This window comes from Electrophorus electricus, chromosome 7 (assembly GCF_041902795.1).
Source record: "Electrophorus electricus isolate QZ-2024a chromosome 7, ASM4190279v1, whole genome shotgun sequence".
Taxonomy (NCBI): Eukaryota; Metazoa; Chordata; class Actinopteri; order Gymnotiformes; family Gymnotidae; genus Electrophorus; species Electrophorus electricus.
The window spans coordinates 12,793,837-12,821,298 of NC_137503.1; the positions used below are offsets into that span (position 1 = coordinate 12,793,837).

General features: G+C 44.4%; 1 protein-coding gene across 3 annotated transcripts in view; it reads left to right on the forward strand.

Annotated features, from left to right (window-relative positions):
- tox2 (TOX high mobility group box family member 2) overlaps window positions 1-26,934 on the forward strand; it is an 88,578-nt gene extending 61,644 nt beyond the window's left edge. For 2 of the 3 annotated variants that reach the window (XM_027000698.3, XM_081717373.1), the window contains exons 5-10: window positions 11,253-11,486; window positions 15,383-15,613; window positions 20,293-20,373; window positions 22,548-22,934; window positions 23,653-23,789; window positions 24,963-26,934. In XM_027000698.3, coding sequence (XP_026856499.1) covers window positions 11,253-11,486; window positions 15,383-15,613; window positions 20,293-20,373; window positions 22,548-22,934; window positions 23,653-23,789; window positions 24,963-25,005 — 1,113 coding nt within the window. In that variant the 3' untranslated portion in view covers window positions 25,006-26,934. The remainder of the gene's footprint in view (window positions 1-11,252; window positions 11,487-15,382; window positions 15,614-20,292; window positions 20,374-22,547; window positions 22,935-23,652; window positions 23,790-24,962) is intronic. The other variant, XM_027000699.3, reaches the window with a different exon arrangement.
- Window positions 26,935-27,462: the final 528 nt, after the last annotated feature.

The following is a 27,462-nucleotide window of genomic DNA, read 5'->3' on the forward strand; positions in this document are numbered from 1 at the left end:
CGTCCTTGGTCGGTTTGCGTCCGTAACCAATCGAGCCAGAGGTTTTAATCCCGGATGGGAGAAAAGGCTAGGATGCAGCCCAGCAAGCAGAGGGAGAGGAGTCCACATCCCTGTTGATGCATTAAGAAAAACTCAACCGGAATGCTGAGGGTTAGAGATGTATAACCTCACTGCATTTGTGCCCTTGAGGAACACTTTTAACCTCTGTCTACAGTAAAGACCCTGCTGCATGCATATACTGTCAGGACTCGCAGTAAAGACCCTGCCGTATGCATATACTAGCAGGACGCGCTGCTGTAAGCCCCGTCCTTACACAGAGAGAATAGCTTTAAACACTGAATTGCAGTTCTTTGTGCAGATACGAACCTCTTCCATGTTTAAAACATTCTTTTTATTTTGAAGAACCGTCGTGGGACTATTTCCGACAGCGTGCAACCAAATGTATCAGGACCGCTAACGAAAGTGAACTTGATGCAAAACTGAAATGCATTAAGGATAAGAATGCATTAATTTTTCACCTGCTAGTTTAGCCTCCAAATGCAGTATCCTCATCAAGTGATTGAAAGCATTTGCCCATTTGCCAAAAGGCCTAAGATTCCTTCAGGAGAGAGTATCGAATATTTCCTGATGAACATGATATCTGGTCTTGATGCACTGATGTGCTTGGCAAGCCCCCTCCCTCGTCTCACTAATGCGCTAGCTGTCATAGCATCTTCCTCTGGCCCCAGTGCATTAGACATTTAATATCCATGATCAGGTGGCACCGATCTTATCAATCACATACAGGAAGGTCCTGTACAAATTTTCTGAAGAAGGAAGAGGGGGATTTAGTCCCAGTGAGGTTGAAGCCAACAAGAATGTGGTGAAGTTTTAAACAGTACTCAAAGCATTGTGTCAATTATGCTCTTCCTTAGTTCTAATGCCATGTTATGTGTGATCAGGCCTACATTCTTTTTAATGACCTCATAACAAAACATACCTGAACAACCAGCTAACTTTATTAGCAACAGCTATGCTAACTGAATAAAATATATGACCAATGTTTTATTCCTTACACCATTGAAGTCATGAATATGTAACATGTAGCAGATCTTTGTATCATCACATTTTATATTTGAATGTACTGCAGGTTATGTCTAAATTTAGTATTTCTTTCTATTTGTAATGTGCAGACACACATGATAAATGATCACCATGGTTGATGATAAAGTGAGTCTGATCTATTGTAATCTAATGGAAAAGTCTTTCTGTGTTGCAGCAAATGCACCTTCATTTTCACTAAGTCACTCTGTAATTATTCTCACAATTACTCTAGATTTAATGAGGCTTTGTCATGCAGACAGGGCATTATGAATGCTATCAGTCCCATAGCATTTAGGAGGCAGTCAGCGAATACTGTTTCAAGAGGTATTTTTTATTCTGTATAAATGTATACTTAATATTTTTACATTTTGCTGGTAACTTGCAAGTGCGTAGCTTTTGGATATCCCCAGCCCCAATAGCAGACAATATGCCAGTCATAAACCAGGAACGGGAAAGAACAACTCTAAATGTTACCAAGCTCCAGAAGAACGGAAAGGCTTTTTCACAGTCCATTTGCTTAACCACTGTGCCAAGCTTTCATTTCTGGTGAACGGGTGACATTCCATACCTGCTTTCTTTTCATAATATTCATTTCGCTAAATATTCCATCTAGGGTTAGTGGAAGAGAAGCTGTAATATTTACCTTATCTCTCCCTTCAAAGTCAGAGTGGCCTGCCGTATATCCGGGGCAGCAGAAGTCATGGTTCAGTGTAGATACACTGCTGCTAGATAGTAAACATCAGGTGATGGCATGCTAATGTTGTATACCAGTTCATACTGGTATACTCAGAAAACTCTTGGCGATTCTGTATGTTAAAAGGAAAGAAACATCAGCACCTAATTTAAATGATTCATACTTTTGGCTTACATGCTCGTATGCTCCCAACGGCTTTTGCTTATGTTAAAAGCAGGACACCTGAAATTCTGCCATAAGCCTGTTCATTTTGAACTGCCTCAGCGTATCAATCACTTATAGAAATAAGTCAGAAATCATGTGAGTTTGCTGTTTGGTCAAGTTGCTTTAAGTGAAGAACGCTCTTATACAACAGAACTACGTCTTATGCGTAAATGGAGCTCGGAGCAGTGTGGAGAACTCCATGCAGCAAAATGATGGTTCTGCCGAACGTGAGAAAGCCTGGTTTACAATTCAGCGAGGAACTTGCCGACAGTCATCTCACCCCCAAGTTCATTTGCACACTCTCCATCTGCTGTTGACGAACCCTTGTTCTCCGCACGGTCCCGACACGGAGCCCGCAGGGCAGCGCTGTTTGGACCACACCTGCACGGAATACGCGCGGGGAGCCAGTGGGCATAGTGGGCGGTGCAGTGCCCCGCTCTGGCCTGCGAAATTCGTCACAGCCCGAATTAGCTGGACCAAGGGCCCACGCCGGGCCGCAAATAGCCTCGAGATGATGGCCTACCAAAAAGCAGTGGTTGGCTGTGGACATTAGGAAGCCAGCCAGCTTTAATCAGATGTATTTGTGTTGAAGCGGGCCCAGGTTCTCTGAAAGAATGTCCACTGAAACAGATCGCTACTTCTGTCTTATACGGTGCTTGTCTAAAAAGCCAAAGGAGTTCTGCTATCTGCTAAGTTTTGCATTACAAACAGAAAGAGAAAAAAAAAGAAACAAAAAACAGAAAAGACCATTTTTAACCCCCTTCTTTTTAAGCATGAATTATAGTTTCGATTAATCAGCATAAGTCCAAGGATATTTGCATCACCGCACAATCACAGCATTACATTCTCAGCGGAAATGCTTTATGGAACTATTAATAACTTTTTTTTTTTTTTTCCACCTTGTGGCAGTTGAAAAAGCATCATAGAAGGCATTTTCTGTAAGCAATATTACACACATGATTGATGCGTTCAAAGAAGACAAAAAATAGAGAGAGTGAGGCAGAGAGAGAGAGAGAGAGCGAGAGAGCGAGAGAAAGCTCCCCTGATCTGCAAAATCCAACCACAGAAAAGGGGGTGGAAAGAAGAGAAACCCCTCCCCCTGGTTTTTAAACAGCTTTCTTTTCACCTTTTGCGATTATTTATTTTCAAATAGTCCTTCAGGGTAATGTACCATTTTCTTATTTCACACCGCTATTTCCCATAAATGAAGCGAAGGTGCCATAAATCAGGAGGCAAACAGAGGCTTGTGCAAAAGCTCAGAGAGGTCTAAAGATTTATGTAACCCATTCATGTTCCCCACTTCTTCATTTTAGTGCTGCACTGTGAAAGCCTGCCTAATAAAAGGCCCTATTAATATTTCCTGTTGCCTAGCAACCGTAGGCAGCAAGTAATAGCATTCCGTGGAAAAATAGATGACCGGGCCGATAAGGAAAAATTCAATTCTTTTATTATCTCTGGGGAGAAGGTGCCTTATTTCTTTTCCCGCAATATGATATGAGACCGCGCTTGTGTATTAAGAGATGTTTTAAGGAAATAGAAGTTATTTTCCAATTTCATTATATCACAAATGGAAGGAGGGAAGGAAGAAAGTGCTCTGCTGGCCAATGAGAAAGCCTCTCCTTTCTCTCATAAAGTTAATTAGCCTCCTAATCGAGACACGATGTATGGATTTAGTTCAGTTCCTTTTTATGTGTTCAGTGAGGTTTCCAGGAGGGAGGCAGCGCAGGTCCATTCAGGTGTGGCTCCCTCAGCTTACACGCTCAAGTCTTGGGCCTCCGCGGACTTCAAGAGCGCCGTGTTCTATTCGTAGCTTGGGGAGCAGGGCTGTGGTGTTCGATTGGCAGCAGCTTCCGCTACGGCCTTCGCGTTCCTGACCTTTATTGGGGCTCTTCCCGCCGCCCGTCACCGCTGTGGCTTGCCTGTTGTTGTTTACTTTTCGCCCTGTCAGCATCTGTGCCCGCTTTGGGAAGGACATCAGCACCGGTGCTGGGAAAACAAACTCTGATTTGATTGTGAGTCAGCATACCAGTAGCACATCCTCAGCGTCGTTATCTCGGAGGCAGAGAAGGAGACAGGGAGTGGGTGGGTCCTACCCGGTTACCAGCTATTACCGCTGGGCTAGATAGCAACCTGTTTTATGTATCTCATTTGCCCACCAGATTCTCCATCTTATCGTAGCATGAAATCACGTCCGTATTACTGGGCTGGATATCGCCAGCGCGCATCAGCTGACCAGCCGAATCTGAACGACAGCAGGCAGAGAGAGAAAGAGGGAGAGGATCTGAAAGAAAAGGCAGGGGAGGGTAGAATAATTTGAGGCTCTTGCTCCCATTCTCCTCCTGTACTGCTCTTCCCAGGGGAAGTATCTTATAGGGGAAGTGTGGCCATCCCGAGCTGTGGTCATTCTGGTGGCCACCCCCCTCTGCCCTCAGCGTGAAAGTGAGGGCCCGCCGAGCTCTGACAGAGGCATCACTGGACACGTGCCCTGCCTGCCTCTCTGTGCCTGCACACTTCACATTCTGTTTCGAACTTAAGCCTTCTCGACACTGAACCATTGTTATGCCAAGGAAACAACTGGAAAAATGTATGCCTTCTATTTTGTAGTGTGACAGGGCAATTAAAGGTGCAGTAAGCAGTAGTCTTTTAAAGCCTTGAAAAATAAGAAAATTAAAACAGCATCAAGTGTTGAAGTGTTGCCGGTATGGAATGTTAGATAGCCAGTTCAGTAAGCACTAGACATTATTGTCCATCCAAAATTCAACATTCATTAACACAACACTCAGTAATGCTGTTTAGAGCTAATGATGTTTATTTTTATGCAGTGGATATTGCTATTTATAAATATATTGAAAGGAACTTTCATTTAGAATTTTTTTTTTTTTACCAATATTCTGGGATGATTTAAAAAAAAATAATAAACTCCTGGTTTTGAAGCATAAATGCCAGTCGAATGCATGTCCTGGCTGTGCGTTTGGCATTCAGAGTTTTTATCAAAGAGGTGCTGTTCTTGATTCCAGCTTGCAATGACTTCTGTATCCAGTGTGGCTTTACTGCCAAAAGGAGCAAATGTGATTAGTAGCGTGCGCCATGCATGACAGCAGAAGGCTTGACACAGCAGCAAATCCGCCCGTCTCCATTCACTTGTTTGATCCGCCGGCAGGCACGACACTGTCTTGTTTTTGTAGGTTACTAATGAAGAATCAGGACAGATTGGAAAAGGCTGGATTTTTCTGATAGGTTGGCTGACTGCGTCAGCAGACGTGTGATAACAGTGACCACATACGTTTACCGCCCTGTTTGATTTAGCAAGAGTGAAAATCTCAGCCGTGCTCTTCAGAGGGTGTGAAGCCTGTTTAGACACAATCCAAAGTGCCTAAGCAACTTTGGATGGGGGGGGGGGCATTGAAGGCAGTTGGATTGAATTTCGGTGTACTGCTTCGTTGCCACACACACACACACACACATACACACACACAGAGAGAGAGCATGGTGTGAAGAGTTAACACGCTTGCTAATCATCCTCAAATGAACCTAATTGTTGCCACAACTCCCTGCTGAGGAGTGTGTGTGCTCGTATGCGCACTCATATGTGGCGTGCAGTGAGTGAGTGTGTGTGTGTGTGTGTGTGTGTGTGTGAGAGAGAATATGCGGAGCACTGGGCTCCTTTTCTCATTAGATGCAGCAGAAATGTTCTGTCTTACTGTCTGGATGGTGTGTTGAGTCTGCTATACCCCCCCCCCCCCCCACCCAACCCCACCCCCTCGAAGCCATTTCGGAGCTGTCATGTCAAAGCGCGCACCCATCCTGCCTCTCCCGGTGAGAGAGTGGATGCGAGCGCTGCACCCACAGAGGGACGGAGAGCAGTGCGCTCTTTCAGCTGAGCAGATGAACATGCAGACTGCAGCTGGTAGGAGGCCACGCCAACGTAGTCTTCCCGATTGTTCCCTTTTTAATGAACCGCGCGCCGCTGTGAACGTGGCGTGAGCATTTACAGTGATGCAGGTACTCACTCTACCTCATTAACAACTTTATGTACACAACGAACAGGTGACAAAAGAGAAATGCCAGGAATATAAATGGCACCGTTTCCAGTGGCTCTCCCTTTTCGAGCACTGGGCATCTTTTTTTCCCTCATTAAAATCAGTCTAAAAGAATTTTCCAATTACATTATATTATGGCGCGGTATATCACAGTCCCTTTGCGGTGATTGAGAACACTTGGCCCGAGATTCGTCTTCTTTAAGGCTCTCTCCTGTAAGCGCAGCTCGACGGCGGCGCCTCGGCCCGACACGTGGCCTGCGTCCCTGCCGCCGCGCCTGTGCGCGGGGTACGGGTCGGCGTCCACCCCGCTTACTGATTTAACCAGCCTGTGATTTATAAACCCACTCCCTTATTAGCGCTCGCAGCCGCGTTATAGATGACCCTCCGGGCTGTGGACGCAGAGACGGAGGCGGCCGCGGCGACGAGCAGCAGCAGCGGGGTTTCATGTTCCGCCCTCGGGGCGCGCGAGGAGTCGCGGGGAGGGCAAGACACGGCCAGCCTGCCCGCGTTTCTTCCTTCCTCTCCCTCTCCCTCTCCCTCTCCCTCCCTCTCTCTCTCTCTCCCTCTTCTCTCCCTCTCTCTTTCTCTCTCCTGCTCCCTCTTGCGCTGTTTACTGCGCTCGTGAAGGATCGGTCTCCGGCGCTTGGCTAATTAAAGCTGCCATGGCCACAACCCTGCCGGGATAATGTTCTATTATTATAGTCATTTGTTTCAATTAAACGCTCTGTGATTTTACAATAGCAACTGTGAACCTGCGCCGAGTGAGCCATCACTCCCAACAAGATGTCTCCAATCACAGAGAGAGAGAGAGAGAGAGAGAGAGAGAGAAAGAGAGAGGCAGGGGGTGGGGGGGGAGGGGGAGGGGGAGGGGCGAGGGATGGAAAAGGGGAGGGACAATGAGCCTGCCAAGCTGCCAAGACCCGCCCCCTCCCCCAACGGCCATTAGACTTGGTGAATTCGCCCAGCCGTCCAGAAGTGGCATGGCTGAAACTACAGATCACTTCCACTTGTGATTAAGTGGAGAGAACATCGGCGCGCGGGGGAAGCCTTTTCCAGACATCGTGTCAGGCCCTTCCTGCTGAATGAAGCGACTCAGTTGGTGGAATTGTAGTGGACTGCGTTCTCTTTTGTGCCACAATAACAATATTAATGGAAGGAAAGCAGTTGGTGATTCAAGGCTCCGGATTGGTTATTTTGTTGTTTTGATTGGGAGTACAGTATAGTGCACCATCCAATGAATGTGGAAATGGCAAAATCGTGATGCTAGGTTTATGTATTTTGCCTTTCCTTGCTAGTGGGAGCCCATGAGCACAGCTGGGGATTGGCCAGCTATAGTGGCTGAGCCGCATGGGCGAGCCAATCACAAGCCACGTGATGGCATAAAAGCCTAGGTCATAGGATTATTGCAACAATAACATGGAGATATTCTCTCTGTTCTCAGTCTCACTCACACAAAAACATGCACACAATGTACCGCCCATAATTGGGAAAGAGCTGATGTTGTTTGGGTTATTGACTGTGGTGAGCACCAAATGAACAGAGTCTTAGGTGCAGACAAACAGGAAATGAATCAGAAGACTTTCCAGTGTTTTTAACTGCCAACCCCAGGACCCTGGAAAGTGAACAATAGTCTGTGTGTGTGTGTGTGGGTGTGTGGGTGTGCATGCGTGTGCACATGCATATATGAAATAGAATGTGTCTCTCCTCACATCACAAAGGTAATTTAAAATGCCTGTTCCACGTTTATCTCCTGGGAGGGGCAGTGAAACCTTGAATAAACATAAATTTATGGATCTGGCCTTATCGTGTGTATATCTGGATAATGGCACCAGTGTTGACCCTTTGTATTAGAATGCAGAGGGGAGCAGAACTGTTTGTCTTGGGCTCAGAGACAGTAATGGCCAAATAAAGGCAGTTACTGAGACCCTCCCCCTGCCAGGGATGATACCATTTAGTAATTAGCATACAGTACCTATGGCAACTGCTAACCTTTGTAAGACTCTTTCATAATGTTTGTACAGCCGTCCCCGTCCTGCTTTATATAGCCTCAACTGATGACTGTTGGAGATAGCTGCCTCCCTCCCTCCCTCTTTATCTTTCTGTTTCTCTCTCTCTTTCTTTCTCTCTCTCTCACCCACCCCCACTCCTCTTTCTCTCTCCCTTAGCCCCTCCACTTCACCACTTTCTCTCTCTCTCTCTCTCTCTCTCTCTCTCTCTCTCTCTCTCTCTCTCTCCCCCTCTCCCTGTCTCAGTTAACCGCTTCACTTTCTCATTTCATCTCCCCGCTATGTTTCAGTCTCCTCATACTTGCTCTGTCTTTTTCGCCACCTCCGTCTCTCCTCCTCTCTGCTGCTGGAACAGCAGACCGCACTGAAAACAAATATTTGCATCTGTACTCTCAGCAGATGCGGACCAGCCAATGCACCAAATACTGTCTGTTTAACAATTCCCACGAACTGATTTGCCAAAATGGATTGTTAAGAAAGACGTCATTTAGCGAAGTTGGCCATTTTTATTTCTCTCATTCTGTTCATGGCTCAAAATGAACTGGAGGCAAATGTGAGTCTCAACAGAAGGGTCATGCAACACAGCTTTGTTTACCAATTTGTTTGCTCTGAAATTGCTTATTTAATGTGAAATATGAAAGTGATGGGTTTATAATGCGGGGAGAAAAAAAGGCGCAATACTTTGTTCACAGGACATTGAAATGGTGATATGTGATTTTATCTCTTTGTGTCAGAGTAGGAATAGCAACATTATAAAATGTATTATTTGTGGATTTTATTTATCATGTGAAGAAAACTGGAAAGCGGTGTGGGTTTGATATATTCCCCTGAAAACAAACTACAGTATGTAGCGGTGAGGGTTCTGTGCACAATACCCTGCTTTAAATTGGAGCAGCAGTCCATCCAGCACTGATTCAAGTCACATGCATTGAAATGATATTCAGAATTTAAATCATGGTGCCGGTATGCCAGTTTTGAAACAAATACCATAAATTATTCAGATTTTCAGGGAGCGAGAGAGAGAGAGAGAGAGAAACAGAGCACATGGGGAGAGAGGGAGCAGATTGGGATAGATCGGTGCTTTGCTCAGCTGACTGTGGAGAACCGATGATGATACCTTTTGCCCCCCCACCCCACCCCCAAAAAAAGAAAGGATGAAATAAAGAAAAGAGAAAAAGGAAAAAAAGACTTCAATCATGGGCTGGAACTCAAGCAGTGATATGAAGGTAGAGCTGGGGAGCGCTTGCTGCTCTCGCGCTTGTCTTCTGTTGTTTAGAAAAAGCTATAGAGTGCCCGGATTAAAGAACAGGGTTGATGCTTCTAGCCAGAGGCTGTTGCTATGGAAATCGGGCTGCAGTAGCTATGATAGGCCATTCATGTTTGATTAATTGGTTTTTCAGTGCTTCTTGGTTTGTGAAAGCTCTTAAAGAACAACTCCACTGAAAATGGAAAATTAATGGATTTTCTCTCTCTCTCTCTCTCTCTCTCTCTCTCTCTCCCTCTTTCTCTTTCCTTTTTTCCACCTTTTATTCAACACAGAAGCCATTTCACTGTGTTTGAAATTTGAAGTGATGGTGCTTTTGAAATATGATTTGAGGTTGGAGGTTGTCTTTGGACTCAGGTTGAGGGAGGAGGGCACCAGTGGTTTTTGTTGTTGTTGTTGTTGTTTTGTTGTTTTTTTTCACGAGCGAATTTGAAATGCAAAATGCCTCAGCTCCCGTCCAGGGTCCCCCCCCAACCTGGTTTGTTCCACAGCAGTGGGGAAACATCATCTAATGTCCTGTAAATACAGCTGATATCAGCGGCGGCACAGCCTTCGGCCCCTCGGCGCGCTCTGGCTTTTTGAGAGGTGCATTTAGGAGCGCGTTGCGGACAGGCAGGGCGCCGACAGGCCCTCCTGAAGATGGCCGCCGGTCAGCGGACAGAGCAGTGTCACGGCTCCACTTTAACTTCATCAATCACTCTAAAAAGCACCGAGCCCCCATCTAATGTTTTATTCAGTACATGAATGTTGCATGCTTGCATGCGTCTAATAAATGCTAGTTCATCAACACACACGCACACACGCACACATACACATACACAAATGCCTATTAAGGAAACGTCCTGTTTCTCTGTAAACCTTCTATACTAAATTGTACTTTTGACTACCTCTCTCTATATGTGTGTCCTATGTGTGTGTGTATGTATATACAAGCATTCCTGTTTATGATTACATATATTTGCTACTTGGGAATCAAAGGATGTTCACATCTTTCAGGCAGCTGGTGTACCACAAGTGAAGTGAACTAAAAAGTTAAGGAAAGAGTTACAGAGTTCACCTAAGACTGACTACTAATTGAAAGATGTTTTAATCATATTTCTGCTAGCTATATTTGTAGTATTTTGTTGTTTGGGGACTTTTGGAGCAATCATAGGTGTGGCTCATAATCTTTTAGGCCTTTTTTGATTGTAGGTTGGCTCACAACCTCTTTTATTTGAGGCTGTGTGCAAGTACGTTCATGTGTCAGGCTTGAATTGTTATTAGCTGTAGTGTATTTCTTGCGGTTGCTCAGAGATTGTCCTTAGATAAGCTTCGATGGTGTAGTGGGTTTTATGAAGCGCCTTTGAAAGTCATGCAGAAAAACGCATGTGGTAAGTGACTTACTGTAAACAGAGAATTTATCTCTGAAATCTCAAATAATCACATTTGACATATCAGCTCAGTCTATGCGAAAGTGGAAACCTGTCCCTCTGTAATGTCAAGCTCTGAGCAGAGTTGGTTTCTTAATGGAGCAACACTGTGAAGTTTGCCAACGCGTGCACCACTGTGGTTTTGAGGATTCATTTGTTAACAAGGACACCTTTGAAGATGAGCTTTAGCAGGGAACAGAAAGTAGCTTAGTTTACCCTTCTAGGCCATTTTGTCAAGCGAGCCGCGCAACAGGTTAGCCCGCACGGCAGAGCCTGCCGTGGACAGGTCCAGGCCTGGGCATCTTGGAGCAGGTCCGTGTTTCAGAGGGGTTAGTGAGGAACCGTTTTCCGTCACAGACAATGTGCTGTGTGAAGGGGAAAAGTGACCGGAATCTCTTCGAAAGAGAGCTGGCTTACCAGCACGGCACTCTTGACTCGGGTTAAAAAGGAACAACGAAAAACGGATATCTAACCTCTGGCTGCCCTGGCCGATTAGTCTGAAGAACCGGCCGGATCTCTTGGTAAAGTTTGGTGTTCTTCTCTCACCCTTAGATGCAGGCGCTGGCTGGGCAAGACAGCAGCCACTACCCCCCACCCCGCCACGCCCCCATGCTAAGCAGGTCTCCTAGGATACTGCCCCACCCCATGAGTGCCCTGTCCCAGCTCAGCTCTCAGATTGGCCGAGGCTCCTTTACCCATGGTTCCCCCTCGTCACCGGGAAGTCAGTCGGCCACGCCCTCTCCCTCGAGCTCCGCCCAGGAAGAGGAGGCAGATTACCACACAAAGGTACAGGGAAGGGAAATGGCAAGAGTTTCTGTTTGAAATGCTGGTTGCCGTGAAGGGTTGAGGAGGAAAGACTTTGTGAAGGCCTGGGGTATGTCGTTTTAGGTGGAAGGCAGTAAAGTTGTTTAAGTAGATTTTCAGAATGTTAGCTAAGTTTCGAGTTCATAAAGGAGGGTGGTTTGTGTGCATGCTTGTGTGTGTGTGTGTGTGTGTGTGTGTGTGTGGGGGGGGGGGTGCACGTGTGTGTGTTTGTGCATGCTTGCGTGCAAGTAATTGCGATTGTCAAATGCTTTTTCTGCAAGAGGTTCCCTTTTATACTGTTTACAAATTATAGCAATTCAGCTTCAGATACAACTGCCTTTTGTTCTTCCTTTTATCAAAGCATGTTGTCTTCTCTCGCTCTCCCTCTCTCTCTCTCTCCCTCTCTCTTTCTCTTTCTATTTTTATTGTCCTAGAAATCCAATTACTCCAGCTTGTCCGTCATCCATTTCCTTTATTGAAAGTGTCAGTTAAAATTTCATTTGCCTGCGACAGTAAGGCACTAGCGGCGAGGAGGCCCTCATTATCGCCTCACGGCATACTTAATTGGATCCAGGAGTAAAAAGAGTGAATTAACTTACACAATGCTCAAATGACATTGTTTTAGACCATGGGATTATACAAAGGTCTGTAGGAGCAGTAGCCAAACCACGTGGCATACTGTTGCCATCGGATTGTTCTCTGTACATCTAGATAAGAGTATAATGAATATTTTAAGCACAGTATATTGTTGGTGAAGTCGTTGGCACATGAGCATAGTTTGAATGACTATAATTATAAGCATATTGCCCCAGGCCCCCATGGCATTTTATTTGCTGGAAAACAAATTACCCTCCTCTCTCTCTCTCTCTCTCTCTCTCTCTCTCTCTCTCTCTCTCACACACACACGCATGCATGCATGCTATAAGAGATATAACACACGCACACACATACATATGCTTATGTGTTTCCGCATACACACTTTATAGTCTGCCCAAATAAATGCATGTAGCATCTCTTTCAATGTACCCATTACCCAGTTCTGTCTGTGTGTATATGTGTGTGTGTCTGTGTGTGTGTTTACACTATACACCATTGTGTTTACATTGTACACCTCGCTTGGACATGATTCAAATCTCTTTTTTGAAGTTTGTTATGCAAATTCTGTGCAAATGTGGCATGCTTTGTTTCAGATGTAACATGTGTTCTAGCAGAAGGAGCCATGAATAATATGAATACAGGAAACATTCTGACTTTATTCGCACGTTACCAGTTAAAACTACTACATTTGTCTGGTTCAGTACTCATTCTAAACTGGCATTACCTCCTGCTCATGTGAAAGTGGTTGTGTGCTGTATAACATATCAGGCTATGTGAAGATGGTGCCATTGCTGGACTGTACTGTGCGCAGGTAGACTGTAAAGACTGTACTCCCACTGGTCCTCTGTTAGTCTTACAGTGGCACTGATGAAAATGCTGACAACTGCGAATAGTGTTTCCTAAACAGGCGTCCCAGAATTCTATTTCACTCATTACTTTCAACTCCACGTTTGACTGAAACCTTTCAGGGCCTCTCTCTGTGTCTCTAATTTTCTCTCTCTCTCTTTCACTCTTTTAATCTCTCTCCACTTTTACTCATTTGAATAATGAATTTTTTTTTGTTGTTGTTGTTTTAAACATGTAGCCGCTTAGTAAAAGAAACAAATATCAGCAGGTGTCAGACATGAGCCTTGAGCTGTGTAGCACTGATTCAGGCTGGATATTAGCAGCGAGCTGAAAGTGTGTAGCACCGATTCAGATGGAATATTAGCAATGCTTGCTCAGCCCTGCCCACACTACAGCAATCAATTTCTCCCTGAATATTTCAGAGCTCTTTCTCAGGGGCTTCACTATCCCATCTGCTTTTAACTCAGCAAGGGGAGTGTGTTTGTGTGCGTGTGTTTGTGTGCGTGTGTGTGTGTGCGCGTGTGTGTGTGCGTGTGTGTGTGCGTGTGTGTGTGTGTGTGTGTGTGCGTGTGCGCATGCGCACGCGTGTGTGTGTGTTTGAGAGTGGGTCTGAGAGTGTGTGTGTGAATGAGAGAGAGAGCAAAAGTCAGAGAGAGAGTGTGTGTGTGTGTGTGTGTGTGTGTGTGTGTGCGCATGCGCACGTGTGTGTGTGTGTGTGTGTGTTTGAGAGTGGGTCTGAGAGTGTGTGTGTGTGTGTGTGTGTGTGTGTGTGTGTGAATGAGAGAGAGAACAAAAGTCAGAGAGAGAGTGTGTGTGTGTGTGTGTGTGTGTTTGAGAGTGGGTCTGAGAGTGTGTGTGTGTGAATGAGAGAGAGAGCAAAAGTCAGAGAGAGAGAGTGTGTGTGTGTGTCAGAGAGAGAGAAAGAGAGAGCGACTGTACGTAACCTGTCAGAGCAGATTACAGGCACTGGGTTTGAGTGAAAGCGCACTCTGGGCTTCACTGTATCCCATTTTTATTTCATGTTGTTTGCAGATAAAAGACGACTCACATTTGCATAGTCAAACACGCGCATAACTAGAAGCTCATTACCATGTAGGCTTTCCAAAGCAGCAGGTATGCAACGTAAACTGGTAGATCTTGTTCCTCAGCATGAGGCACACTTTCTTTCATTTTCAGTGCGTAGCTTTCAAAATCCCCTAAAACAAATGAACAGTGCACGCGAGGATTTCATTTCACAGTTGTCTTAATATTGAGTATATGATTCAAACTGAAAGTTGATTTCATTGACTTGACCACATCTAATTGAATGACTGTCATCTGAAATACACTTAATGGGTTTTGTGTTATTTTTCTTGCGTCCAACATGGACGTGTTACATTAGTTTTGCTTCTCTGGTCAGCAAAAGAGAGGCAGATCTGAACTAAACCTTAAAGATATAGGGAAATAAATGAGTGATCTTGTATAATTTTCACTATAGGAATGATAAATCATCTCCCTCTTATAACATGGACTTCACTGCACCTCTTTCAACCTTTCCCTAGTATGGGAAAAACAATGGAAGTATAAACCACACTGGCCTCTGAAAATCTATTTGGCCAAACTAAGCATGGTCAAATCAGAAGTGAAGTACTCTACTCCAACTGGTTCTAGTTTTGGGACTGCGATTTGTGTGTTGGGCGTGTGTGTGTGTGTGTGTGTGTGTGTGTGCACGTGTGTTCATTGGTAATGAGATTGTGTGCTTGTGTGTGTGCATATACATGTGTGCGCACACGTGTGTGTGCTCTTCAGTAATGAGATTGTGTGTGTGTGTGTGTGTGTGTGTGTGTGTGTGTGTGTGTGTGTGTGTGTGTTTGAGAGTGGGTCTGAGAGTGTGTGTGTGTGTGTGTGTGTGAATGAGAGAGAGAGCAAAAGTTAGAGAGTGTGTGTGTGTGTGTGTGTGTGTGTGTGTGTGTGTGTTTGAGAGTGGGTCTGAGAGTGTGTGTGTGTGTGTGTGTGTGAATGAGAGAGAGAGCAAAAGTTAGAGAGAGTGTGTGTGTGTGTGTGTGTGTGTGTGTGTGTGTGTGTGTGTGTGTGTGTTTGAGAGTGGGTCTGAGAGTGTGTGTGTGTGTGTGTGTGTGAATGAGAGAGAGAGCAAAAGTTAGAGAGAGTGTGTGTGTGTGTGTGTGTGTGTGTGTGTGTGTGTTTGAGAGTGGGTCTGAGAGTGTGTGTGTGTGTGAATGAGAGAGAGCAAAAGTTAGAGAGAGTGTGTGTGTGTGTGTGTGTGTGTTTGAGAGTGGGTCTGAGAGTGTGTGTGTGTGTGAATGAGAGAGAGAGCAAAAGTTAGAGAGAGAGTGTGTGTGTGTGTGTGTGTGTGTGTGTGTGTGTGTGTGTGTGTGTGTGTGTGTGTGTGTGTAGGTCTCCATGCTCACACCACCCCTGTCTCCCTGTCCCTCCAGATCACAGCAGAGAAGAGACCATCATCAGATGCACTCAAGCCCAAGCCCAAGCCCCAGAAGAAGAAGAAGAAGAAGGACCCGAACGAACCGCAGAAGCCCGTGTCGGCCTACGCGCTTTTCTTCCGTGACACGCAGGCGGCCATCAAGGGCCAGAACCCCAACGCCACCTTTGGTGATGTCTCCAAGATCGTCGCCTCTATGTGGGACAGTCTGGGGGAGGAGCAGAAGCAGGTGGGTGGGCTCTCCTCTGGCTCCGCCTACCCTTCCTCTTATTCTAGTGCGTTTCTCTTTTGGAGTGTTGAATGTCTGGTAGTAACATGCTGTTGGTACCAGACGTACAAGGCAGCGTTTGAGATGGTCTCTGCTTGGCTCCTTCTTCATTTTTTTTGGATTGGTTGCACTTACTTAAGATTTTTTTTTTAGTAGCTGCTTATTGGTTGCTTTGTTAGGGAGGTGAACTTTAGCTTAAGACATTGTGTGTGTGTGTGTGTGTGTGTGTGTGTGTGTGTGTGTGTGTGTGTGTGTGTGTGTGTGTGTGTGTGTGTGTGCGTGCGTGCGTGCGTGTGTTCTTCAGTAATGAGCTGTGCATGAACCAGAGTGATGATGTGTGTGTGAGACAGAGAGAGAGAGGGGCCACAGTATTTTTAGAATATCCTCCATAACAAAGGCCTGCTATTGCATGTCAAATAAAAGCACCTGTCTCCATGACGGAGTGCAGACCACTCACCCCTCTGCCATGCGATATTTCTCTCCCTCTGTCTCTCTTTTTCTTTTTCTCTTCCTTTCTTTCTCTCTCTCTCTCTCTCTCTCTCTCTCTCTCTCTCTCTCTCTCTCTCTCTCTCTCTCTCTCTCTCCGTCCCCTTTTCTGAGGGCTGCTGTGTCCTTTTATGTGCAGTTAATTTTTGCCTCTTTCTCTTCTCCCCTCTTCACCATGAATCTTCATTTTGCCGCTGACACCCTTGAATGTGAATTCCTCATTTCCTGGGCCCTTTTATTTATATCTGTTGCCTGGTGATTTGATCATGCTGAGAATACAAGATTAGCCATCGCCCAGTGCCCTTCTATTCTCCCTCAAGGACATCTGCTCTCCTATATGTTATTGTTTGTGCTTCTTAACCCTTCAGACACCAGGACATTCAGATGTCTACACGCACACAAGTAGAGTATTTATATATATATATATATATATATATATATATATATATATATATATATATATATATATTTATATATTTATATATATATATATATATATATATATATATATATATATAATGTGTGTGTGTGTGTGTGTGTGTGTGTGTGTGTGTGTATAAGCCATGTGTGTAGATAAATGTATGTATTTTACCCTTTTTCTTAATAAACCATCTCACTTCTACTTATTTTGAATGTTCTGAGAAAAATGGGCTTTTGTCCTTGGACCGTTAAATCTAGCGGTTTGGCTCTTCATTCCTGAATATTATAACAAGGTAACCTTTCTCAGAGAAACCTTTCTCCATGACTCAAATTTGAAACTTCAGAACACATCTGTTACATATCAGTGGAGCTGATGAGGTCACGGGAGATGGCTCCCAGTGCTCTGTTCCCCTGTTCCCAGGATGATTAGCAGCGGTCAGGTCATCTTTTGATGACATCATCACCTGCCAACAATTTTTCTGTTACCCCATAACAAAACCTCCCTAGTTTAAATGTTTACAAGCAAAAATTGTTTTCTGCGTATCGATGAATTCATGTGCCTAATTATGGCCTTCAAATGTTTTTTAAAAATCAAACAAATCTCAATATTTCATATATATCTGAAATGCTATATTTTCTGTTCTTTTCTCGGATGTATTTTACATACCTATTTCACAAACCTTTCCAGACGGAAGCTTCCTTTTATTACTAATCTTTTTGCAGTTTTATCCTTGGAAGATTTTTGATAAGCCTAACAGCTGTTTCTGATGTAACCTCCAGACAGACATCAGTAGGGAGACACTAAGTAATGCCGTATGCTGCTTCTGTCCATCCCTATCCTCCCTTCCTCACCCTTATAAGAAACGAGTGGAATGGAGAAGAGGTGAAGGATTCTTATCTGCCGCTGGAATAGCCTCTCTGATAGGCCCATTAACGGATGATTGATAGGGCTCCTCTCCAACGGATGACTGTCATTTCTTTTAGTGACGACCCTGACCTGTCACTCATATCAATGAGGAATATATTAAATGACATGGAACCACGATGCCTAAGAAGCCCAGCCTGTCCTATTCCCAGTTTGCATCAATGTCTAACCCTTCCCTCCTAACCTTCACTGGTTAGTTGCAGTTGCTGTAGGCCTGCAGACACCCTAACACTATCTTTATTAACCTTTGACCCTCAAGGTAGTCAAAGGAAAACACATAATCAACTTGTCGTACATGGTGCACAATAGTGAAACAGACCCAGATATACAAGTCCATGCTGTACCCTCTTTATGTGTGCATATGTGTGTGTGTGTGTGTGTGTGTGTGTGTGTGTGTGTGTGTGTGTGTGTGTGTGTGTGTGTGTGTGTTCGTGTTCGTGTTTGTGTTTGTTGTCATGTCGTCCTTGAGCTATAGCAGGCACATTTTGGATGTTTTTTCCCTTTGCTGCCTTCGAGAGGTTGAATACCCTCGTCTTTTGTATTCAGTCCCCTGGGAATTAGTGTTTTGTCTTTTGGAGTCAGCCTCATTAGTTCTGTGCTCCTGTGAAGATGTATTGTGTACCACAGCTATGGCTAACAATGCAAAGTTAGCCAATCATTAGTTTATTGTACATTTCTGTAGTAAGTATCTGCTTGGATTTCACACAGCAAAGGCTGATCTTATCAGATTAAAAGATATTACTACTCCGCTGCGGGATTTGATTTACATGAGCCTATTTAGTAGAGAGAGAGAGAGAGAGAGAGAGAGAGAGAGAGAGAGAGAGAGAGAGAGAGAGAGAGAGAGAGAGAGAGAGAGAGAGAGAGAGAGAATATGAAATAGTTCCATATTTACCATCCTTCGAAACAGTGCTCCCACTCAAACACAACCCCTATCTAGTATGAGCACAATTACCCCCCCCCCCCCCCCCCCCCCCCCCCGGCCTGCTTCCCTGAGGGTGTACGCCCCTTCCCTCATGTCAGGAGGTTCTGCAAGTTATTGTCTTCCATAATTAACCGGTTATCATACAAGAACATTTCATTAAGGTACAATTACCAGCTAATTCTACGGGGGACACCCGCCATGTCAGGATTATAGAAGGCAACACGTGCTCTTTAGTGCTAGCAGGTCCCGTTAGTTATTTCTAATTCATGTGAACCTGCCTGCTTGTGCTCTCTCTCTCTCTCTGTCTTTCTCTCTCATTCTCGCTCTCCCTCTCTCTCTGACGGCTTCAATTGCTAATGAATCCGCTCACTTTGGAATAATTAGAAATCCTTAGGCACGTTAATTTATTTAAGAGTTGCTGTCGTTAGGGCCACTCATTAGCGCGGGTTAAATTAATTTGAAACCAGAGCTGCCGGGAGCTCCTCAGGAGTTCATTATTACAAAAGCCACACAACCTCGTTCAATATTTAACTGTCACGGCACGAGCGCTCAAACTTAGCCCGCGTTATCTGCCAGCGATTACGACTAATAATCTCATTAATTGGAGCGCATGTTTATGGCATTCGCTTGCTGTTTTGTTTCAGACACAAGAATCTAGTGTGAACGGAATGAAATGAGTCACTTGTTGTAAAGGCCTTAATTTACCCCAGTTTTTGCTGAGCGCTGCTTTCAACATAATCCAATCAGATATATATATATATATCTTGATGGTAACCGAGGAGTACAATACCGGTGTGTTGTTTGCATTTGTGTGCTGTGCGTGTGTCACACGTTTGTGAATCTCCGTCTGCAGTTCTGCGTATGTAACATTAAAGTTTAATAGTAATTCTACCTGCAATACAGCAGGCAGTCAGATGCAGGCCCGGTCATATGTAAATGTTTACATTATTGCGGTTTTATTTAGGGCTTTTATGGTGAGACGTGGCACCATTGTTTCTCTTCGCTCACTGTTGCCGCGCTCATCACTTTAATGTTGTTTTCTTCATCAATTAAACGAACGCTGCCACTCCTCTCAATACAATGTGACACTTTCTTTATACCCATTTAAGCCACGTTTGCTCTCATCTGCTAAAGCCTTGCTGTTGTGTGCCTCAATTTCAGAGCGAATGGATTTTTTTTTTTTCTAGGAAAATGATTGACATGCCATTACATTAGCCTACATTCCAATCTCACCATTTCTCTCTGGCTTCATTCTGTTGCTATAGATTGCCTTCCCTGTTAAACTGAGTCACCTTTTTCTTCCTTCTGTCTGTGTCTCTCTCTCTCTGTCTCTCTCTCTCTCTCTCTCTCTCTCTCTCTCTCTCTCTCTCTCTCTCTCTCTCTCTCTCTCCTGCTTCTTTCATGTGACATCCGCTCTGATGGAATGATGCGTCTTCTTAATGGACTCTCCAGCAGAAATGCTAAAACTCCCAGCTGAGTTTCTTTCTGCCTGGTCTTGGTCTGGGTCGCTTCAGGAAGATGCAGTTTATAAAATTACCTCTCTAAGATGGAGCCCCGGGATTTGGGTTTCGTACGATAATCCCACATGAGGGGTGTGGAGGGGGGCGTAGACAGGGGAAAGGCTTCATCTGGTTTTTTTTTTTTGGGGGGGGGGGGGGGGGTTTGGGTTTTTATCGGCTTTTTTAGTGACTGAGGTAAAATATATTATAACTGTGTTAGGGTTCAAATGTGCTTGACATGATGGCACGACATGAACATGGCCTTGGTCCAGGTTAAACGGCTGAAGCCGCGCTGTGTGTGCGTGTGTGTGTGTGCGTGCGTGCGCGCGTGTTTGTGTGTGTGTGCGTTTCTAATCACTGGTGTGTTGTCTTTCCCGCTCTCTCCCAGGGGTATAAGAGGAAAACAGAAGCAGCTAAGAAGGAGTACCTGAAGGCCCTGGCAGCGTACCGAGCTAGCCTGGTTTCCAAGGTAACCAAGGGAGGAGGGGGTCATGTCTTTGATATGTGTGGGTCAGTGGTGATGGGGGAAGAGGTATATTATACATTAGATGAAGAATTCTGGAGACCCTCCAGGGAGGGGTGTGTGAGTGTGTGTGTGTGTGCACGCACAAGTTAGGAACAGGACCAACCAAAATAAGGCCCCAAACAGTGCCAGTGGTGTGTAGGTGTGTGTAAAAAGAGTTCCCCCTTTAGCATACAGCATGACAAAATATTAATCTTATTTTATGGAGTCTTTTTTTTTCCGATGACACTTTTAGCTGATACAGTAGATTGCATGCATTGATGTATTACTCAGTTTGACTTCATTTCATAATCCTGAAATTATGCATAATCCATAGATCAATACCAGATTTCTAATTTATGAGAACGATTCATTTCAGAATAGTTTCACCATGGGCTGCATAATGGTTCGTTTCATTGCATATTTTCATCTCCATAATAAAACACACCATTTTCATACCCCTAATTTCACAGCCATTGTTTTCCTTCTCAAAAACGTAAATTGCATTTTCATGCTGAACACCCTCTCCCTCCCTCCCGTCATTTCTCTCTCCTCTGTCTCCCCCTATCTCCCTCTCTCCCCTTCTCTCCTATTCTCCCTCCCTCTCTCTCTCTCTCTCTCCCTCCCTCCCCCGTTTTCTATACTTCTGTCTCTAAGCTCTTTGGCCCAAAACAAGAGGCTTGATTAAGCCATGAATGGCGTATTCATCAGACCTCCTCCCCCAGTAGCTCCTATTAAACGCCTTTCTCGTCCCTCGTCTCATGTAATTAAGTATTTCGTCAAAATCTGTTTCGCGCAGACACTTTGATTGATGCGTCTGTGAACCAGAAGACACTGAAAGGGGAGAAAATGCCGGCGTAAAGAAATGAGCTAACCACCAAATCCGCGGCACATTCAGCGCCTCGCGGGCTTCAAACATATATTTAAGTGACTGTTGTTCTTAAAGGATGTTATTTTTTATATATTGCTTCAGAGAGGTTGCAAAGAGCGCCACTCATACCATGCTGAAAGGGAGACATGATTGTGCGCAGGCTGCAGGAGCTAGCTGCGACAGCCGCTTTTTTCGCACCCTTTTTTTTTTTTTCCTACCACCCCACCCCCAACCCCCCGCTGCTCCTCCCGGATTGGGACGCACACCTGGCGGCATTTTGTAGGTTAATACGTTATTGTGAAAGTTATGCCTCGATAAATGTATGTTGGTTGATTATGGCAGCCCAGCTGAAAAGCCCGTTTTAAAGGAGGCCCTCCTCCCTCTTCAGCTATAATACAAATGTCAAACGATATATTAGCATTTCTTCCAGACACATGGGCCTAAGTGCAAAAATTCTGATGTATTTTGGTCTTGCCAAACGCATGCAAAAGGAATTAATGCATGCCACGAGATGCTTGTCCAAAATGTTGTTTGCACTGTTTTGGGACATATGTGGTGCTTCAATGTATGTAATGGGTTCTGAGTTCATCCATCTATGGCTTTGTATAAACACAGGATTTGAAACTAATGGTATGGGGCAGGGCTTTAAAAAATCGCTTCTTGGAGCAACTCCAAGACGACATGTTTAATTTTGCGATGGGTTTGTTTGGAAATTTGTAGGGGCAGGTGACTTATCTCAAGCATGGACATACACACACTCACACACACACACACACACACACACATATATACGCACACATACAGAGATTTGTCTCTTCATCTCCACGTGGCTTTTGCAAATGAGTCTCTTAATTCATTTTCACCCTGATCACTTCTCTCATACTAATCAATATATATGATTAGATCATGCCTGGTGTGACAGCGAATGAAGGCACTGGCTTTTCATTACACACTGTCAACAACACTTAGGGTCTACACTTTTGAACTTTAGAAACTATAGAGATGCAATAAATGGCTACTGTTTCAAGCTCAGGAAGCAGACGAGAATGTGTTTACTTGGGTTTTACCAAATATTTCTAATTGGAAATAATATTTCTTTTTACAGCATATGCATAAGAAATGTACTCCCATCACTGTTTTAACAAATTGAGTGAAATGTCAATCTCTGGGAGGTCCCTCTTCAAAACTCTGCACCATGTCCTCTCAAATCATTCTTAAACATCTTCTCTCTCTCTCTCTGTCTCTCTCTCTCTCTCTCTCTCTCCCTCAGACCTATAATGACCCAGTGGAGAGCAAAACCGCCCAGTCCAGCCAACCCTCGTCGCACATGATGCCCCCCAACCCGCCCCTGTACAGCGTGCCCCCGCAACCCTCCTCCCCCTACCTGGGGCCGAGCCCCTTCCCCCTGTCCGACCTCCAGAGCTACGCGGCCGGAGCGCCCCGCCACGGGCTGCCGCGCTCAGCCATGCTGCCCGCCCTCAGTGCCTCCCCTCCGGCCTCCTTCCAGATCAGCCCCCCTCTCCACCAGCAGCTCTCCCTGCACCAGGGCTCCCTCCTCAACCAGCCAATCCGCATGCAGCAGGTCCAGTCACAGCCAATCATCTCTCACCAGATGGGCCTCCAGGCCTCCCTTCACTCCCCGCCCCCAGGCCAGCAGGTTGGTATGCGAGGCGAGTGGGAATAAAGGCGCACCTTAGCCAGACAGGGCAGCTGACCTTAGAACACGCTTCAAAGCGAAAGGTTCCGCTGGCGAGTAGTCGCATTCTCAGATTGTAAAAGCAGAGCGGAAAACCTTAAACGGCAACTCCCACTGAGGGAAAATCAGATTTCGGGTAGCGTGCACTTACAGTGGGTTCATTGTAATGAAGTGTGAGAGTCGGTGAAGGGTGCGGGGGGGGGGAACGACACTTGCTGGTGTTTTGTTGCGCGAGATGGAGGTGTGCACTGAGGTGTCATTTGAATCAGCAGAGACCTGCAACGTGTGAAGCTGAGTGAATCCGGCTGCTTTTAGAAGCTAACTCTCTCTGCTTAGCACCTTTCTCCAATGTCACAAATGTGTATTGAGGGAGGGAGAGGGTCCTTTAAGACCCAGGGAGGTTACAGTTTGAAGATCGCATGTCAACTGCAGTCTTTGTCTTTCTAAATTGCTCATCACTTTGTAGAATTTGATGAAAAGAATTCAATATTTTGAATTACTATAGAGGTAACAGTAAATGAGGGTTCTTTTTTCTCTGTCTCCCTACCTCTCTCTCTCTCCCTCTCTCTCTCTCTCATTCTCTCTGTCTCTCTCTCATTCTTTCTCCATCTCTCTGTCTCTCTCTCTCTCTCTCTCTCTCTCTCTCTCTCTCTTCCTCTCCTCTCTGTGCCTCTCTCAGGGCTTCTCTCACTTACAGTCTGAGTATCAGAAAACTGTGGGTGGCTCTCAGTCTCCTGGGGCTCCTAACCCAGTGGGACAGAACCCTGACTGGGACAGCGACTACTGCAATCGGGAGTGTGGAGGAAGCCACTGCAGGTGTGTGTCTGTGCGTGCGCACATGTTCCCTTCCACTGACTCCTTCCAAACACGGTTCCTCATTTACTACACATTCCAAGTTCGTTGATATTTGAGCATCAGTCAAGATCAGTCAAGCATTCAAGATGCAGTAATTACTGAATGTGCAGATGGCATGACCTCCAAGAGTCTTTTGGCCTCACCTTGAATACTTCAACACTACACGCTCATAATGTCCCTGCATCCATGAACTCCAAAATCTTTCAGAGATCGTCCATGCTAATAGACTGACCGTTTAGTGGTTTTGTTCGAAAAATGGCTCTTCACTTTGCGTGGGAAATGTAGTCCCTTCTAAAGGGCCCTCTCTTGATACAAGGGCTTTGTGTTTTTCTCCTCAGCGGGTTAGCTCGCACGCTAACACCTCAGAGGCCTGTAGATTTGTAGAGCTTAGCCTTTGATATATACCTCATAAAGCGAGCCGGTTCCTCCGTGAGGGGCCTGCTTGCTGTTCAGACCGGAGCCTGTGGACACGTGCTGAAGTCCTGTCCTGCAGCAGCTAACCTCCATCAGCCTGTCTGAGAGAGCTAGCGCTGTGGCTAAGCACGCGCAGGCAGCCGGCCGAGCCCCAACTGGGCAGAAGCCCGTGAGTCACATTTGACTGCTTCATTCTGGGGTCTGCTCCACATCCAGTACGCGACCCGAGCCTGTCACCGAGTGTCCAGAAGAGAACGTCATACAAAACCTTCCAATGGAAAGATAGAAGCTCAAACTGAGCACTGACCCCATTGTATAATAACCTATGTAACAGTTCGATGAAGATCAAGTATATGAAAAGCAAAGCCAGATATCTTATTACCAAATCGAAAATAATTACAGCAAACATCATGTGATAGATTGTCCTTTTTGTGCTCGCTCAACAAAATGAGATTGCGTGTGAAATTTTTCAAAAGGTTGCTTTTACATGTTTGTATCGACCAGCTTTTTTAACTAAAATAGGACCAAATGTACTCATGCCAGTATTATAATGTCTCCTTTGACTCAACAGCAGCATAACTGGATTATTCTAACTTTCCGACGCAGTGTTGCTAGTTTGGTCAAACTATGAGTTGCACCATACATGACTCAGACTGCCAGTGTTGCGGTTTGCCATTAAAACATCACCTGCTTTTTCTCTTTTGTGTGTTGATCTTACAGTGGCAGCATGATAGGCAGGGACAAGCCACTCTACCTCACTTGAAGTGAACGGAGAAGAAGAAAAAAAAGACGACAAAAAAAGTGATGAAGCAACACCAGGGAGTACCCTACACCTCTCCACCCTTCCCTGCCGCCTCCGTTTTTTTTCCCTCAGTGTCATTTGCATTCGTTTTTAGCAGGATGTGTGCGCGTGTTCTGAAGACTACTAGTGAGCCTCTCGTTTTTTGCCAAGCACTTAAAATGTACAGGCCTTCCGCCAGAGGCCTCTCACGGCACTCCTCCTTTCTCTGAATATAAAAAAAAGACAAAAAAGAGATATATTAAAGGGAAAAAACAAACAAACAAACAAAAACAAACTACCATAAAACTGGCCCTCAGGGCAAATGAGCTTTAACTAAAACAGAGGAAGCCCTTCCTCTTCTCGGTTCCTTTTTCCTTATCTTGTTTTTATGTTTTATTTATTTCTAGCTTGCTATGTTGCTTTTTTTGGTTTTGTTTTGTTTTTTGTTTTTTTCTTTGCCAATAACAGGTCCTGTACTGTAGAGAAATACCCTTCTGATGAAGTCATCAAAGGCCGACATATTACTGTAGGTCCACCTGACGCTCTGTGAATTTTGAGAAGATATTAGTAAGGACAGAAAAGGAGGGGGGAAAGAAAGAAACAAGTGAAAAGAGAAATGAATTTAACAACTTCTTTTTGTAATTTTAAAGACCTCCATAGGTCTTTAATGATCTGTCACAGTGTGATTGTAAATATCACTTTTTTGGGATGAAATTGGGAAAATGAAGTCCAGATATTTTTTTCTTCTTTAATATGACTTATAATTCATTAATTTGTATTTTAAATGGTATCTTGTGAGTGTGTGCTGGTATGTTCCTGAGTGAGTGCGAGTGTGTGCGTATGTGTGTGTTGTAAAAATTGATCAGCCTGTGCAGGTGATATCAGAGGAGTGTTTCACACAAACACAATCTTGCATTAAATCTGTGCTCACTGGTGAGATTTTCGATTAAAAGCAAAAACCATCATGAACTCTATGACCTGGTTCTCCACTTGGGTTCCCCAGAGCAACACTGGCCAAGTAGGTTAGACAATAACCATGAGAACCCAGTCTGGTTCTGCAGAGGCCCAGAAGAGGAGCTTTTTCTAACCAGCTTGTTTTAGGAAACCAACTCTTATAGCGATTTGATTGGCTTTGCTAATTATCTCAGGTTGTACATTTCAGACTGAAGAAAAACGGGAACAGGTTTCACTGGAATGGGACCCCAAGAATTAAAACACGCATCTGAATTTAAAGGCAATTTGAGTAATTCTGGTCGGACTGATAATCCCAAACCAGTGCATTATTTAGAGGTGAACAAAAATGTGCTCAATGTCCGATATTACAGCACACATTTAAAACAACAGTGGGTCTATAGTTTTCTAGTAGCTTTGCTAGGTGTTATATTGTGTTGATCTCATTCTTAAGTTTTGTGGGGAAAAAATGAAATACATTTGATCATTTAGTCAAGCTTTTCTTTCTCTCACTGTAGCATAATATTTTAGTTTGGTAAAGAGAATAACTTTTAAGACATTTAATTTGTGTACAAACCTGCCAATTGTAGTTATTTTATTTGTAAAGCCAGTAATGATAATTATTTTAAATTGTTACCAACTTATCTTTTTTGCAATTTGCCCATCAGTTATTTAATTAACAGGTTTCCTATCTATTTATGAACAAAATGAGATCATTTTTGCTTATAACTACATTATTTGAATTTTCTCATTTGTTTGTTTTTGTTTGTTTTTGTTTTTGCTCTTTTGGTTTGATGTTGATTGCTTTTTTTTTTCCTTTTTTTTTTCTTTTCTTTTTTTTTTTTTTTTTACCCTTTTTTAAGCTGGCCATTCCTTTCCTGGCCAGCCAGGTCATTTTGTGTCACTATGCCTTTTTTGTTTCATTTGTCCGTAATAAAAAAATGTTAAAGGTGAAAATAATGGTCATTTATTTATTTGGTATCTCATTCAAACATCTTTCTGCAGTTAATCACATGTGAAACCGAAATTGCTTTAACAGCGTGTGTGTGTGTGTGTGTGTGTGTGTGTGTGTGTGTGTGTGTGTGTGTGTGTGTGTGTGTGTCTGTCTCTCTCTCACACACACACACACACACACACACACACACACACACATACACACAGGATAAAAGCACACATTCATAAACAGGTTTTCATTAAAACCTCGGACATTCCCAAATGGTGACTTAACAAAACGTGTTTGGAGACGAGGTGTTTTATGTAAAACGTGACATCACTTATGCTTGCAAACTGTAACCTGGGAATGCTAAACTGCACAACCTGTGCAAAGAACGGACAATATGATCTATATTAAGCAGCGGTATAGTTGCTCAGTAGACGCTGCATTTAAAAGAGCAGTTTCAAGACTGTATGGGTTCTATTTTTTTTTTCTCTGTATGCTCCCCCCTCTCCACAGTAGTGGAAAATACAGCCATACAGCTGTTGGACTGC